The sequence below is a fragment of the Vombatus ursinus genome, unplaced genomic scaffold (assembly GCF_900497805.2).
Source record: "Vombatus ursinus unplaced genomic scaffold, bare-nosed wombat genome assembly UNPS02014791.1, whole genome shotgun sequence".
Taxonomy (NCBI): domain Eukaryota; kingdom Metazoa; phylum Chordata; class Mammalia; order Diprotodontia; family Vombatidae; genus Vombatus; species Vombatus ursinus.
Genome location: NW_020954569.1, coordinates 47942931 through 47959234, shown reverse-complemented (window position 1 = coordinate 47959234; position 16304 = coordinate 47942931). Strand labels below are relative to the sequence as shown.

The 16304-nt window shown below is 37.2% G+C and overlaps 1 protein-coding gene across 1 annotated transcript in view; it reads left to right on the top strand.

Annotated features, from left to right (window-relative positions):
* The window catches only part of AHRR (aryl-hydrocarbon receptor repressor), a 255608-nt gene that overhangs the window by 205019 nt on the left and 34285 nt on the right, over positions 1–16304 (top strand). The window contains exons 6-7 of the mRNA XM_027869067.1: positions 13197–13326; positions 15885–16018. Coding sequence (XP_027724868.1) covers positions 13197–13326; positions 15885–16018 — 264 coding nt within the window. The remainder of the gene's footprint in view (positions 1–13196; positions 13327–15884; positions 16019–16304) is intronic.

The window sequence follows — 16304 nt, the reverse complement described above, 5'->3', positions numbered from 1 at the left end:
TTTGAGCTCTGCTCCTAGAGTGGAAGGGGTACTGTTTCAGGCTTCTTGTACCAGGTGCTGCAGGCCCTGGCTGTTTACCTGGTGCTGCACTGATGCTGCCTTAAGGCCTGTGGGGGACCCTTGTGTCTGGTGCTGCCCTGAGGAAGTGGGGTAGGGAGTGGCTGATGCTGCTGGAAGCTGTAGGGGTCTGGCAGCTTACCTGGCATTGAGCCAAGGTCCTAGTGCTGGTGTCTGGCATGTGCTGAGGCTGGTAGGATGTTTCTGTATTTACTCAGGGCTGTAATGAAGCACTTAGTGATCCTGGTGATCTGGCCGCTGGAGGTTGCCTGTTTGCCTAGGATTATGCTGAAGCATGTACTGATTCTCAGAACGGGAGTCTGCCCATTCCTCTGGTTATGCTGGGGCATGTGGGGCTGGCCTGGTGTTGGTGTTTGCTTGCTCCACCATGCTAGGGCTCAGGATCTCCCACTGGTTTGCTGAGGTGGGGCTTGCTGCTGGCTTGCTGGGATACTTCTTGTCCTGGACTGCATTCCCCTTTTACCCAAGTGAGACAGACCTTTCTTGCTGATCTTCCAAGTTTCTTGGGCTAAAAGATTGTTTTACCCTATCCTTTTCCTGGTTCTGCTGTTCCAGGATTTGTTTTGGGGCAGTATTTTTGTGGTTGTTTGGAGGTGAATATGGGAGAGTTACAGTGATTTACTGCTTACTGCACCATCTTGGGTCCCAGAAGTCCCTCAAAATTAATGCATTTTAGAAAAAGTGAAAAATTTGGTTCTGGCATCCACACAAAGTAATTAGGATCATAAATTAATAGGTCTAATTATAAAATATTCTTTTTATTTTCAAATGTTTCAAACTCATCAGGTTTGAATGAGTAGTATAACAAATACTTGCAAAGGAATTTCCCAAATCTTTTGTGTCTGTTGTTCATCATAATAAGGCTTTTCACTCAGGAAATTTTTGAATTACAAATCCATGTGTGAATCATAGGAACAATCTCACTGGACATTGAAGAAGAAAAACTTCAAGAATTAACTTCAAATTTAGGATTACAATCAATATTAATTTGATGAATAAAACTTAGTGAAAGGGAACCTTAAATAAATACATATTTCTCAATGCCTCGTGGTGCCATCAAAAAAATGGATCATGTGTTAGGGCATGGGGAAATTAAAATAAAATGTAAACAAAAAGAAGTACTAAACACAGCCTTTATAGACTGGACCATAACACAATAAAAAGTAATTAGTGCAAAGAGTGCAAACAAAAGGTAGTGATCTAAATGGGGACTTAATAATGACATCCTTAGTAATGACTGGAACAAAGAACAAATCATAGAAACAGTAACTATATTAATAGGAATTAAATTGATGAGACAGCATGCCAATATTTTTGTGATGAAGCTAAAGCTCAGGAAATTTTCTAATCTTGAGAAGCTACATTAACAAAATTTTTAAAAGAGGATTAATGAACTGAAATATACAATTTTAAAAATAAGAAAAGAAACAGACACAAATAAGCACAAATGAGGAATTTTTAAAAATAAGAGTAGAAAAAGATCAGACAGTAAAAAAAAAAGACCTAATAAACCAAACTGAAAGTTGATTCTTTGAAAAGACTAATAAAATAGATAAGCCCTTAGTTAATTACAAAGAAAAATGAGCAAAGTTAAATTAACAAATAAAAAGTAAACAAGGTGAAATCACAACAGAAATGAAGCAAAAAGTAGTATCAGGTCCTATTCAGCATAAATGAGAATTTAAACAAAATAGATCATATGCAAAAATATAAAAATTCCCACATTAACAGTGCACCAAAGAGAGAGCTTCAACAATTGAATTTTCAAAAAGGGAAATTAAGCTAGGTATAAAGGAGGAAAAATATTTATAACTCCATATAGATTTATAGAAGGATCCAATGAAAAATTTTTAAAAAGTACATATAATAACTAAAATTATTCTCAAAAGTTAATAAAAGCAAACTCTCTAACAAATTTCTTTTTTAAGTGAAATTTAGTCTTAATGCTCAAACTAGGGAAGAAAAAATAAAGGGGACTATAAACCAGTATGATTAAGAATATTGATTCAAAAATTTTAAATGAAATTCTGGTTTTAAAAAAAGACTATAGTAATTTAGATATAGCCAAAATATAATTTAATATGACCAAGTTAAATATCAGGGATACCAGGATGGTTCAACATTAGGAAAACAGTTAATGCAGTCATTAAAAACAGAAACATTGAAAACCATGATATATCAACTGACAAAGAAAAATACCTTTGACATGGTATTGTTGTTGTTAAAATCCTTACAAAGTATAAACATAGAAGGACCATTTAAAAATACAGTAAAAGTCATGTATGCAAAACCAAAAGCTAACATTATATGCAACAGTGAAACATGAGAAGCTTTCCTGGGAATTGCAAAAATAAAGTAAATGTGCCTCCTTGATCCCCTCTGTTATTTGAAAAAGAAAATGCTAACAGTAGCAATAAGACTAGAGAAATAAATTAATGCATAAAGGTAGACAAAGAAGAGATACAGATATCTTTACTTATGACATAATGCATTACTTAAATTGTAACAAAAGCTTTAATAAACTAACAGATATAAACTATACCCCAAATCAGCAATAACAGCAATAATAAAATATGGGAGGAAATAATAGAAAGGGAAGTTATTAAAAATAACTATAAGATGGATAATGTCTCTGGAAGTCAGTCTACCAAGACGCACCCAAAACCTTTATAGATATAAAATGCTCCTTAAAGCAGGGATTCTTAACCTGGTACCCACAGACCCAGTTTTGGGGGTCTGTGAACTTGGATGGGAAAAAAATTACATCTTTAGTTTTCAGTAACCTCTCACGGAGATTTGGCATTTCCTTCTATTATGAATTTAAAAAACAATAACAACTCTAGTCTGAGAAGGGGTTTATAGTCCTCATTGAACTGCCAGAGGAGTTCATGGCATAAAAAAGATTAAGAAACTCTGACTTAAAGAAATAAAGAATACAGATAGCTGGAGAGATAGTCAGTGCTCATGGCTGAGCTGCAACAATACAGTAAATTGATTTACAGATTTAATACTATACCTGTAAAACTACCAAAGGCATATTTTATAAATCTAAACAAAATAATAACAAATGCATTTAGAAGAAACAAAAGGTCTGGAATCTCAAGGGTATAATAAAATAATAAAGAAAGGTAGAAATGAAGGGGAAATAAAACTTAAATTATGCTATAAAGCATAATCTTCAAGACTATTTGGTACTAGTTAATAAAAAGAAAAATATATCAGTAGAACAGACTAGATCAAGAAGAAGTAGAAACAACTGTGTTAAATAACCCAGTGATCAGAAACCTAAAAACATAAATGATTTAGAGAAAAACTCTGTTTTTGACAAGAGTTGCTGGGGAAACCAAAGTTTGGTAAAAATTAGATTTTTAGACCCACATCTTCTTATTATCACAATAAGCTCAAAATGGGACAGAGACCTGGCTAGTAAAGATGGTATTGTAAAAATAAAAATAAAAATAAAAATAAAAACTAATGCTATCAGATACCTTTCAAGCTATGGCTTCATAGAGATTTTTTCTTTTATTTTTAAATTTTTTATTAATTTATTTTGATTTCTCAAGAATTACTTTCATATGCTTTTGAGTTTAAAATTTTTCTCCCCCTTCTTCCCCATCACCCTCCCCAAGACGGCGCACAATCTGATATAGGGTATACATATACATTCCTATTAAACATATTTTCACATTAGTGATGTTTAAGTAAGAATTAGAATCAATAGGAGGAATCACCAGAAAGAGGAAACAAAACTCAACAGAAGAGGAAAAAAAAATAGCAAATAGTATGCTTCGATCTGCATTCAAACTCCATAGTTGTCGCTCTGGATGTGGATAGCATTTCCATCACGAGGCCTTTGGAGATGTCTCAAATCCTTGTATTGCTGAGAAGGGTTAAGTTTGTCAATATTAGTCATTGCACAACGTGGCTGTTATTGTATACAGCGTTCTCTTGGTTCTGCTCACTTCACTCAGCATCAGACGATAATTCTTAATCAAACAAGTGATAGAGGTGATCACTAAAGATGAAATCTATAATTTAGACCACTTGAAATGGAAAAGCTTTTCCATGAACAAAATTAACACACCTTGGATAAGAAGGGCAATAGTCAATTGGGAAAAAGGTTTAAATGAGATAGCTCTGATATCCAAAATATATAGGAAACTAATATAAACATATGAAACCAAAAGCCATTCCCCATTGTGTAAGTGGTCAAAACATATGAAGAGAGATCAAATTCAAAGCAATTCTCAGTTTTCACCTAACCCCCCAGAAAAATAGTAAAGATGACAAAAAATGCTAAATGTCATTGTTAGAATGGTTATGGAAATACTCTAATAAATTGTTGGTAGATCTGTAAAATTGGCCCAATCATTTTGGCAAGCAATTTTCAGTTGTTTAGAAAGTGACTAAAATATCCATACTCTTTGACCTTGTTATCCAGTGGCTTAGTACAGTACCTAGCATATAGTAGGCACTTAATAAACTGAGATCTCACTGCTAGTCACATACTCCAAGGAGGTCAGTGATAAGAAGAAAGGAGTCATACAAACCAAAGTATTTAGATCACCAGATTTTGTAGTAGCAAAGAACTGGAAACAAACACAAGGCCTGTCAATTGGGGAATGCCAGAACAAATTGTGAATAGTAGAATATTGCTACGATCTAGGAAACAATGACTATGATGAATACAGATAAGGACTTACATGAACTGATGCACAGTGAAGTAAGTAGAACCAGGAAAACATACATAATGACTACAATGGAAAGAAAACCAATAAACAGAGAAAACTGAATGCTGTGATCTTAGTAATGACCAGGTTGGCCCCAAAGAAGAGCTATGAGAATGCATTCCTCTTCATTCTTTGAAGAGGTGAGGGACGATGGGTGGGAAATACTGAATTGATTTTTCTTCTTAAATGTTCTTTGTTATGAGGAATTGATCTCTGGAATAAGCAGGGGGTAGACTATATTGGGAAAAGTAGGTGACATAAAAATAAACATCAATAAATATTAAAAGAAAAAAGAAGACTATTTAGGATGAAATCATTTAAAATCTCAAAGTCTCCTTTCCTTATCTGTGAGAAGGTGATAATAAAGCAAAGAAATTGGTTGACGTCTGGCTGCTCTGCTTCTTGCAATCAAAACTTAATTCTAAGGGTAGAATAATTACTGATTAAGAACAATTACCACACTGATTACCTTCACTTCCTACATTTTTATTATATGTGTTTTGTATTACACTTATGTCTCTCTCTTTAAATATAATTTCCTAATGTAGATTTGTATTTTATTTCAGCAATGATGAAAAAAGTATGTAATTTATTAGAGAATGACAGGATATAGATACACGTGGGCATATGGGTTTATGTATCTGTCTATACATACACATATATAAATCATGTGGGAGTACGCACACATGTATATATGTGTGCATGTACATACATACCCATATATTATATATACACATGCACATAGATACATATACCCATATGTATCTATCTGCATATCTATAATTCTCTTATAAACCATACTTTTTCATCATATATATGTTTGTATATATACATACACACTCCCATATGATTTTAGTGATCCTCGGGAGATACCAGTCTGCAGTATAGTTTTGATTTGGCTCACATTGTTGTCAGCATTACCTAAACAAATGGATGTTACTTTTTGTTCTGAGTTCCTATTAATATAAGAATTTCACTGCTGAGGTATGAACTCAGAAAAAGTATAGGTAAAATTTTCTATAAATATTGTTATAAAATTAAAATATACCATTAAAATATTGTTATGTTTAAGTTAAATGTGTTTTTAAAAGTTCACTTATATGAAAAGTGACTTGGTCCCTGGGCAGAAGCCACAGGATAAAACACTGGGGACTTGGAGCAGCTAATAAGCCCATCTACCTTAGGTGGATGTAAGCTACTGATCAGCAGTGGACATGGAAGTTTGGAATAAGTTAGTCAAAGGGAAATATTTCTTTCTAACTGGAAAAAAAGACAAACAGGACTTTCATACAGACTAGTCGGGGCATGATGAATAGTTTTGTTGTTGTTTGGCCTTTCTGCTTTGCTAAGAAGCTGAGGGAAAATAGCCTGAGAGCTAGGAATTTGAAAGATTAAAAAGTTGTTTTCTTATCATACCCCGTATGTAGGCTATTAGAAGCTTTTAATCAGAGAGCAAATCTGGCGTCTTTTGCCTCATTATAGACACGTCTCATACAAGAAGAAAAGTTCACTTTCTCATTAAGTCATAACAACTAAATTAGCTGTCATAATCAATAGGTGCAAATGTTTATGATTGAGAAGCAGTGTGGTGTAATGGTTAGAGAATTGGCCTTGGACTCAGAAGACCTGAGTTCAAGTCTTTGGCTGCCACATACTCCTTGTGTGACCAGATGAAATCACTTAACCTTTCAGTGTCCCAATCAACTTTCTAAAATTATAAATTACAAACAATTTACTAATCTGTATTGATGAAAGGAGTTTCTGTTCTGATGAAATGACAAGTATGGACTGCCCCCTTCTCAGAAAATTATGCTTATCTAATTGAATAATAGCATTTAAAATGTTTTAAGCAAAATTAATTGGGAACATATACTAATATATGACTCTCATCTAATCCCATCCTTAGGAAGTCAAGACATTTGGAATAGGAGACCATAGGGAAGCACCGTCTACAAGTGGCAGTTTTTTAGTTAACCTAGAGTGAAATATGCAGGGTGTCTGAAAATATACATGCATTTCAGGGACACCCTGTATATGCATGTAGATAAATATAAATGTGTAAATATCTATGTGTTTCTATACATCTAGAAATATCAATGTGTATGTATATCTGTCTATCACATACATGCATCTGTGGAAAATCTATATCTGCACAAGCCATAATCATCCTCAATGTGGTAAGTTGAGGTTAAGATGAGTAACTATGGGTGGCTTATTATTTAGACGTTCTGGTCCCTGACTCATTACAGGACTTTTTGCACAAAAAGGTCCCAATGGCAGACAATCACAAGCCATTTCAGGAGAATGATTCCAGAATTAGAAGTGCCAGCCTTCATGGCATTTTGAAACTTAATATGGAAGGAGAGTTTTATGCTATTGCAACATAGAAAGCAAATTTCCAAACAGAAAAACTGATAATTCAGTAGCAAGTTCAAACATGGAAACCAAGAAGAGCTGTATGGCACCTCCCTGCATCCATTTGGTGAAAATCATACAGGTAAAATGTCAAATGTGGCAATCTAAAAGCAGGATGTCCTGTTTGGTGAACATTTCAATGGTGGCAGCACAGGCTGGGAAAGTCCCTCATCTTCTCAGGGGCTCATTTTCCTCATGGTGTTGGACTAGGTCAGGGGTGGGGAACCTGTAGCCTTGAGGCCACATGTGGCCCTCCAGGTCCTCAAGTGCAGCCCTTTGATGGAAGTGATCTCTAAAGTCTTTTCCAGATCTAACAGCCTATGATTTTATATAGGATCATAATATTATGCATTGAGAGCTGAAAAGGACCTTAGATATCATCTTGTACAATTCCTTATTTTACAAATTAGCCAAGTGAGACCCAGAGAGCCTAGCCCATAGTCACAGAGCACAAGTTAGTTTAAAAAAATAGATATTCTGGATTAGGATTAAGGAAGACCTAGGTTCAGGTCCCATCTCTGACTTTACTGTGTGATCCAGGGGCAAGACTTTTAACCTCTGAACCTTTGACAACTCTCTAAGATTTCCAGTACTGGAAAAAATTGCTTATTGATAGATACAGAAATTGCCGGTGGTTAATTTTGTTGCAGTGAATTTCAAACAAACAGGTAAATAGTGAGGGATGTTGCCAAGTCTGTCCATCAACAGTTTGTCCAGTGGGTTAGCTAGTAGATAAGCACCATTTAAGAAATCTGAACTGAATGTGTGTTCTAAAATAACAATTCTCTCTGGGTCTCAGTTTTCCTCATCTGTAAAATGAGGGTTGAACTATAAGGTCCTTCCCAACTCTAAATCTCTAAGTCTATGCATTACCCCTAAGGCTGTCCTGTTCTCTGCAAGCGGAATGGGGAAGATCTCCCACTTACATTTGTCATCCCCCTGCTGGTAAGCCTTCAGGAGAAGGCTTTCTGTAGTTTGGAGAAATAAGCAATGTAATGCATTGTGTAGAGAAAATCATTTTTTTTTTCTCCAAAGCCTCGATCAGGCTAGCTCCTAAGGCCTAAATCTTCTTTCTTTATAAAGTGTATTTCAGGTGAAACAAATTTATTCTTTATCTCTTCATTTCCAAGAACACAGGAAACTTAGAAGATCACAAAGCTGAAGAGCTTCCCTATTAAGAAAAACCATGTCTTCTTGAAAGTCTTTGGATCATTGCTGTATGAGCCTGTAGCACAGAAGCCATTAGTGGCACTTTCTACTGATGTGCCAGGCTACTTCTTGTGCTCACCTCTACTTTCAGTACTCGGGATGGCATATAACTCAGGCTGGCGTAAACTCAGGCTGGCAACATTGGGCAGTTTGGCAGGAAGTGAGTGGGCCATTATGTCTGTATGTCTGTGGCTAGGGCCAAAAAGCCAAGCCCTAAAATGGGCTACTAATAAGGATTTCTAGGAAAGATAACAGAAGTTAGTTAGCCTTTTAGTAAATCAACCTGACATTTTAACTGAGTTACAAGGGCATTTAGAGCAGTGAGCACTCCAGTTCTGTAAAGGGGAAACTTTTCATTTAATCCCATAAGTAAAGGTTAAAGTAAACTAAATGTACTGATTTGAATTAATGTTTATTTTGTATCATTTAAACAATCTTCTTTTAATCCCAACTGTTTTCATTGTTTGTCTCCGGCCCTCTTTTCCTGTTGACATGTGGTGGGGGTTTTTCCTATCGGTCATCAAAATAAGTCCCATAAGAAATCAGGCAGGAAATAAGACAGGCAATGAATGATGTGATTACAGTTAAAAAGATGGAACAGTCATAACTACAGCATTTCACCCAGTTTTCAGATTGAGCCTTCTCAAGAGGAGATCTTTGCTTTCTCAGCTTGGTTATACTTTGTACACCCAATAATAGTGGAAAGAGCATTGGACTTGAGTTCACAAAGTATTAGAGTTGTAGAAGTCCTTAGCTTAGAATTCAGTGAATCCAGCCCTTCATTTGACAAAGGAGGAAACAGAGATTCAGAAGAGCGGAGCTGTTCAAGGTCACAAAGTTAATAAATTAAGGCTTTGAACTCTGGTCTTAATTTTTCTTGCCACAACACCATTTCTGTCAGGAGAGCTAGGTTCAAACCTCAGCTCTGACACTTAACTTCTACTTTTTAATGTTGTTCAGTCATTTTCAGTTGTGTCTAACTCCTTATGATGCCATCTGGGGTTTCCCTGGCATGGTTTGCTATTTCCTTCTCAAGCTTATTTTATAGATGGGGAAACTGAGGCAAACAGGGTGAAGTGAGTTTCAGAGGGTCACACAGCCAGCAAGTGCCTGAGGCCAGATACACTTTGTAAACCTTGAAGCCCTGTGTAAAGATGAGATCTTATTTATATATGAGGCAGCCTTGTGTAATGATTAGAGAGCTAGGCCTTGTAGTCCAGAAGGTCTGGATGCAAGTTCTGATTTGGCACACACTAACTGTGTAACCATGGGCAAGCCCAGGTAACTCTCTAATCGATCAACAAGCATTTAACAATACCATGTTTTAGGTATCACGTGGTGCTGGAGACACAAACAAAAGTGAAATGATCCTGGCCCTCAAATTGCTGATCTGCCTCAGTGAAGGGAGTTTCCATACCTTGAGTTTCCCCACACAAATGAATTCACAGACCCTGAACAAATCAAAATTATTTACAAAGTCACACAATCCCAGGACTTTAAATTTGGAAAGGACCTTAGCAGCCATCTAGTCCAGCCCATATCTAAAAGAACCCCTATTATAACATAGCTGACAAGTGGTTGTTTACCTAGCCTCCACTTGAAGACCCCTAGGGAGCGGGAACCCATCATTGTCACCCCCAAAGGCAGCCCCATTCCACTATTTGACAGTTCTGAATAAATGTTTGGAAACTTTTCCTGACATCAAGCCTGATTATATAGAACTCCGCCTACTACCTGCCTCACCAACAACCTGTGAGACATAGAGTACAAACATGGCAGCTAGGTGGCTGTGTAGTAGGTAGGGCACTGCACTCAGACTTGGGATAATGTGAGTTCAAATCCTCCCTTAGATACTTACTAGCTTTGTGATCTTAGGCAAGTCACTTAACCTCTTTCATCCTCAGTTTCCTCATCTGCAAAATGAGGGTGATAATAGCATCTCCCACACAGGATGGTTAGGAAGATCAAATGAGATTTGTATATAAAGTGTTTTGTAAACCTTAAAGCATTATATAATTAATAGCTATTTTTATTATACACATTTTACTGATAAGGACACTGAGAGTCAAAAAAGTTAAACATAGTTTCTGTGCCTAGAAAGTATCAGAGCTAGCCAAGCAAACAGTAAACAAGCATTTATTAAATGCTTACTGTATTCCATGCAGTGTACTGAGCACTGGGGTTGCAAAGAAAGACAAAAAAACCAGTCCCTTCCCTCAACATGTGTCTTCCCAGCCACCTCCCCATCCTGCTATCTCTCACATAGCATCTCCTTCTGCCTGGGTGGACTCCTTGATCTGCCTACTCACCTTGAATATTAAAACCAGATAATTAAAAATTATTTTACTGAACACCTTGTATATACTGGGATGTGGAGATCCAGTGCCTACTAAAATGCTTGGTACATGGGAGATGCTAATAAATGGTTATCAACTGACTAATTGAATCAAAAATGTGAGAAAGCCTTTGTTCTTAAGTCCCTCCTAGTCTGATTTTAGAGATGCCACTTCTACATGGAAAGTTAATTTACCAGACCTATACCCCCAAAGAAATCAAAGAAAGAAGAAGCAGTCCTATCTGTACAAAAACATTTCTATTGACCCTTTTTATGTAGTGGCAAAGAGTTAGAAACTAAGGTGCTGTCCGTTGGTTGGGGAATAGCTGAACAAATTATGGTTTATGAATGTAATGGAATTATGCTGTAAGAAATGAAGGGGGTGTGGTTCCAGAGAAACCTGGGAAGTGTTATATGAATGGATTCAGAATGAATTGAGCAGAACCAGAAGGATAGTTTATACTTTAACAACAATATTGTTTCAAAAAAAATTTCTTTGGGGCAGCTAAGTGGCACAGTGAATAGAGCACTGGCCCTGGAGTCACAAGGACCTCAGTTCAAATCCAGCCTCAGATACATAACACTTACTAGCTGTGTGACTCTGGGCAAGTCACTTAACCCCAATTGCCTCATCAAAAAAGAAAAAAAAAATTTCTTTAAGAGATTTAAGAACTCTAACCAACCCAGTAATCAACTGTGACTCCAGAGGATTGTTAGTGCTGAACGCTAACCACCTTCTGATTAAAAAGGTGATGGACTCAGGGTTCAGAATGAGATGTCCATTTTTGGACACAATAGAAGTTGTTTTGCTTGACTGTGCACATTTGTTAGAAGAGTCTTTTTTTTTCTTTTTTCCCAGTAGGGAGGGGAGAGAGAAGAAAAAATAAGTGTTTGATTATTTTTTTTTAAAGAGAATTAACTAACAAAGTAATGTGTGAATGTTAAATGAGTAGTTCCAAATAGTAAACGAAAATTCTTTTATTAGGTAAGATGTGATGGGAGAGGAGGAAACAAGTGTAGTAATAGTCACATTTTCTCTTCTGTCAAAGTCAGTTAAAAACACGATATGAATATAAGCAACTGCACAAAATTGAGTTAGACGTTGAGGAGCTTTTTTGTCTTTTTTTTTTAAAGCTAACTAGGGCTTGTGTTTGGATTTCCTGTGTTCTGCTTAATCTAGTTGTCTGTCTCTTTCCAAGCAAAGATTCAGAGAATCCCACAAGGGAATCTCCTATCATGGTACTGGGCCAGGAAATGTTTCTGGGCAATGCTGTGAAAGAATTGGTACTAGAGATATTCTGAAGAGAAAGGAATAGAGAAAGAGGCATGGATTTATAAGAGGAACAATTTTAGACCCAAATGTACCATTAAGAAAAACAAAACACTGCCTGAGAAGCTCGAAGGGAGGGGAAATGTAGGTAGAAATACTAGAAGAGATTAAATCTGACGCCAAAATGGGATCTTGGCAGAAAATATAAAAGAATTATAGTACAACTAAGCCTGTGGCTAAGAAAATATTCTATTTCTGAGTGTCCATTCACTTCTCATAAACTATCTAGCACGTGAAAGAACCTAAGGACAGGAATAAGTTGGCAGCAGGCAGTAGGACTATTAGCTAGCTAGTAGGATGCAATCACAGCATTTGTGGTTAACTCGCCCAATAAAGACACAGATATTTTGGAGAATAGAGGTAGAGAGAAGGCCTAATTAATCAGACAAGTATTTTGTGAATGACTGTCACAGGGGTGGGGAACCTGCAGCCACATGTGGTCTTCTAGGCCCTCGAGTGCGGCCCTTTGACTGAATCCAAACCTCACAGAACAAATGCCCTTAATAAAAGGATTTGTTCTGTAAAACTTGGACTCAGTCAAAAGGCTGTACCAGAGGACCTAGAAGGCCACATGTGGCCTCCAGGCTGCAGGTTCCCCAACCCTGGTCTATAATATTCTTACTATGGATCTGACCAGCGGGCCTCCTGATTCACCAGACCTTTTTGTGATGTAAATTTCTAGTATTTAAGGTTGGTGTGACCTGCCCTTCTTCCTTCCTTTAGCCATAGTAAACTCAAAGTCTATTTAATAACCAGGCAGTATGGCATAGATGAAAGAACACATGCCCTAGGAAGTCAGATGAGCTGAGTTTGAGACCTAACTCTGATACTACCTGTAACCTGTTACAGGTTAAATTGGGGAAAATTAATACTTTTACTACCTACCTCACAGGGCTGTGGTGAAGAAAACATTTGTAAGCCTGAAAGCAGTGTATAAATATGAGTTATTATTATGTCTTTTTACACAGGATTCTCTCGATGAATTTAACTGATTTTTGTCAAATGGATATGGGAAATTTTGCAGCTAGTGGCCAGTGACAGAAATCAAGGAATTTATTTTGAGATTTGGTCTAAAAATTCTTTGTTGTAACTATTTCAGACTGATGTAATGCACCAAAACATATATGATTATATTCATGTGGACGACCGCCAAGATTTCTGCAGACAGCTTCACTGGGCCATGAATCCTCCCCAGATGGTGTTTGGGCAGCCATTACGGTCAGAAACAGGTGGGTCAGAATCAGGCACTAGATGGAAAAATCCACTTGTGCTGGAAAGTCCAAACCAATGTTGTTGAAACCCTTTGCCAACCTCAGTTTGGCCTCATTTTATTCTCCTAACCGCAAACATACTACCAATCGAGGTTGGGATCTTGGTGAGAGAGAAAGAGCGGCTCCTAGGGATGGAGCCGATGACTGTCTTCCCTGTGATTGAATATGGAATTACTCCTGCAGCCTGGAGTAATTGAGCCTACCCCTTCATGATCCCAGGCCTCAGAATCTTACAGCCTCTTAAGTTGGGGGGAGGAAGAACACGGTTCTTCCTGGATGCCTCCGTGATGTCCAGTTAACTTTGTAAGTTGCCCAGTTAACTTGATGAGTTGTCTCTATGAAATCTATCTTTTATGGTTTCTACCACAGCAGCATGGTGAACACCTCCTGGTCTAGGGCTGTAACAATAGGGGCTTACAATCTAGTAAGGGAATGCCCACAAATATATGAGTCACTATATTGAAAACCACTGAATTACATACTCTGCCTCATACATGACTGTGTTATTCCATACATCTATAGTTTACTTCTTTTTCTTCTCACTCATATTTAAGGATAACTTTTTTGTTACAGGTTGAGCAGTGCTCCCAAAGAGTTTAGAATGAGTCACAGGTGTTTCTAGATCAACTCTCATGAAAATTGGACTGTGACCAGTCTTGGGTGTTTCTTCTCATACACCCTTGTTCTCCCTATTGCTCTAAGTTAACAATCTCCATCTTGGAGTCAGGAAGTGTGTTCAGTCGTTTTTCAGTCATGTCTGACTCTTCATGACCCTATTTGGGATTTTCTTGGCAAAAAAATACTGGAGTGGTTTGCCGTTTCCTTCTCTGGATCAGTTTAGAGATGAGGAAACTGAGGTAAACAGGGTTAAGTAACTTGCCAGAGTCACGCAGCTGGAAAGTGTCTGAAGCCAGATTTGAATTCAGATCTTCCTGACTTCCTGTCTCCAGGCTGTGCTCTCTGTCCACTGTGTCACCTAGCTGCCTTGAAGTCAGAAAAACCTAGGTTCAAATTCTGACTCTTATGTACTGACTGTGAGTCTGAGCAAATATTGACTCTGTGCCTCAGTTTCCTTATTAATAGAATTGATTAGAATTAGAATTGATGTCCTCTGAGATCCTTTCTAGCCCTCAGTCTATAATCTGTGTCACTCTATACCATCTCATCTCTTTTCTTCCTCTTCCTACATGCTGTCTTATTTCTTTTGTGTTATCCCAGGATATCAGCTATTTGTTTAGATTCTTTGTCCAATTGTTATCTCCGAATAGTTGGAATACTCCCTTTACTTCTTTCTATCCACCTGTCAAACAAACCATGATACTTGACTTCTCTTTTTCGAATTTTTCCTGGAAACTTTTCTTCCCTAAAAATAGCTATTCATAGATTGCATCTTGCTGGATGCTTAGAGACCACTGTACCTGCATACGATACTTTTCTAGTTATAAAATAACTATTCACTTTCTGTCTTTCTTGCCTGAGATAAAAACTTCCTCAGGCAACACCTATTTATTTTGATGGAAGGGACCGACACTTCTGCTAATCTTTCAATTACGTGCAAAATAAAAATGTTGAAAGATGCTGCTAAGAGTTGTGAAGCCCTACTCATTCAGTACTGTGTATTCTAACAAAACGTTTTCTGTGTGTGCCGCACTCTGCTAGGTGGTCTGGGGGGATATAAAACAAATAGACATGTTCTCAGATCCTCTAGATCACGCTATCCTTGGGGAAACGAGATAGACCTTTAGTGATGGAAGCAAACTTAGAAGTCATTCAGCCCAATGCTGTCATTGAACACATAAAGAAACTGAGACCCAATAAAGTGAAATAGCTACTCTAAGGTCACACTAAAAGCCAAAAAAAAAAAATGGGAAATTCAGGACTCCGGGCCAAGTTACCTGATTCCCAAGTGTTCTATCAACCCCCTCCACTGATCTTATGTATATACATAAGTAACTAGAGAACAAGATCATTCGGAGGAAGGAAAAGATCAGAGGTAGGATGGTTTGTTTGGAAAGGCTTCGAGGAAAAAGTGGTCCTTGAAAGAAATTCAGATTTTGGATCGGCAAAAAGAAAGGATAAGGGTATACATTGTGACCATCACTAGTATTTTACCAGTGGAGAAACTAAGGCACACACAGAAAGCTAAGTAATTTGCTCTAAGTCAGGCAGAAACTAAAAGGCACATTTTGAGTTTAATACTCAGGGATTTGAATATATAGATGAGAAAGCCTGTCACCTCACCAGAGTCCCAAAACGAAATAAAATGATATACACAAAGTGACTATAAACTGTTAGGAAAGGCACAATGGAAACTAGATGGAATAGTAGCAACTTTTTTTAACGTTAAGTATTTCTTTGGACAAGCTACATGTCTGAGACAAATTTTGCAAGTTTCACATTTGAAGAAAAACAAAATGTACAAGTCATGATCTGTTAACTTTTCTTTTGGTCACCTGTCCATGTTTTTGTATGGACATTACTGTCAGACATACTTTGTCCTCCACTGTTATTGGCAGGAGAAGAATACATACTTGATAAGCTGCTTAAAGCACAAGAATGTGACAGCACGTCAACGGAATACTCTGCCTTTCTAACCCGATGTTTCATCTGCCGAGTTCGCTGCCTGCTGGACAGCACGTCTGGTTTCCTGGTAAGTAAAATTTGTTAAGGAGAAAAAAAATTGTAGCTGAACAACATTCTAATGACTGACTTTTCTCAGTAATCTGAAAACAGTATGGTGAATGATATAAAGGCATAACTTCTTTGGAAGGGGAAAGAAGAGAATAGGAATAGAAAAAGAAGTGGGTTATGTGAACTTTTCGACAAATTCAAAAAAGGGAATCAGTAATTTGGTTTATATAAGAAATTAGTCATGAGCAACTTCAAATATGCAGATTTCAATCCATCTATGACATAGTAGACAAACCCTAAGTTGC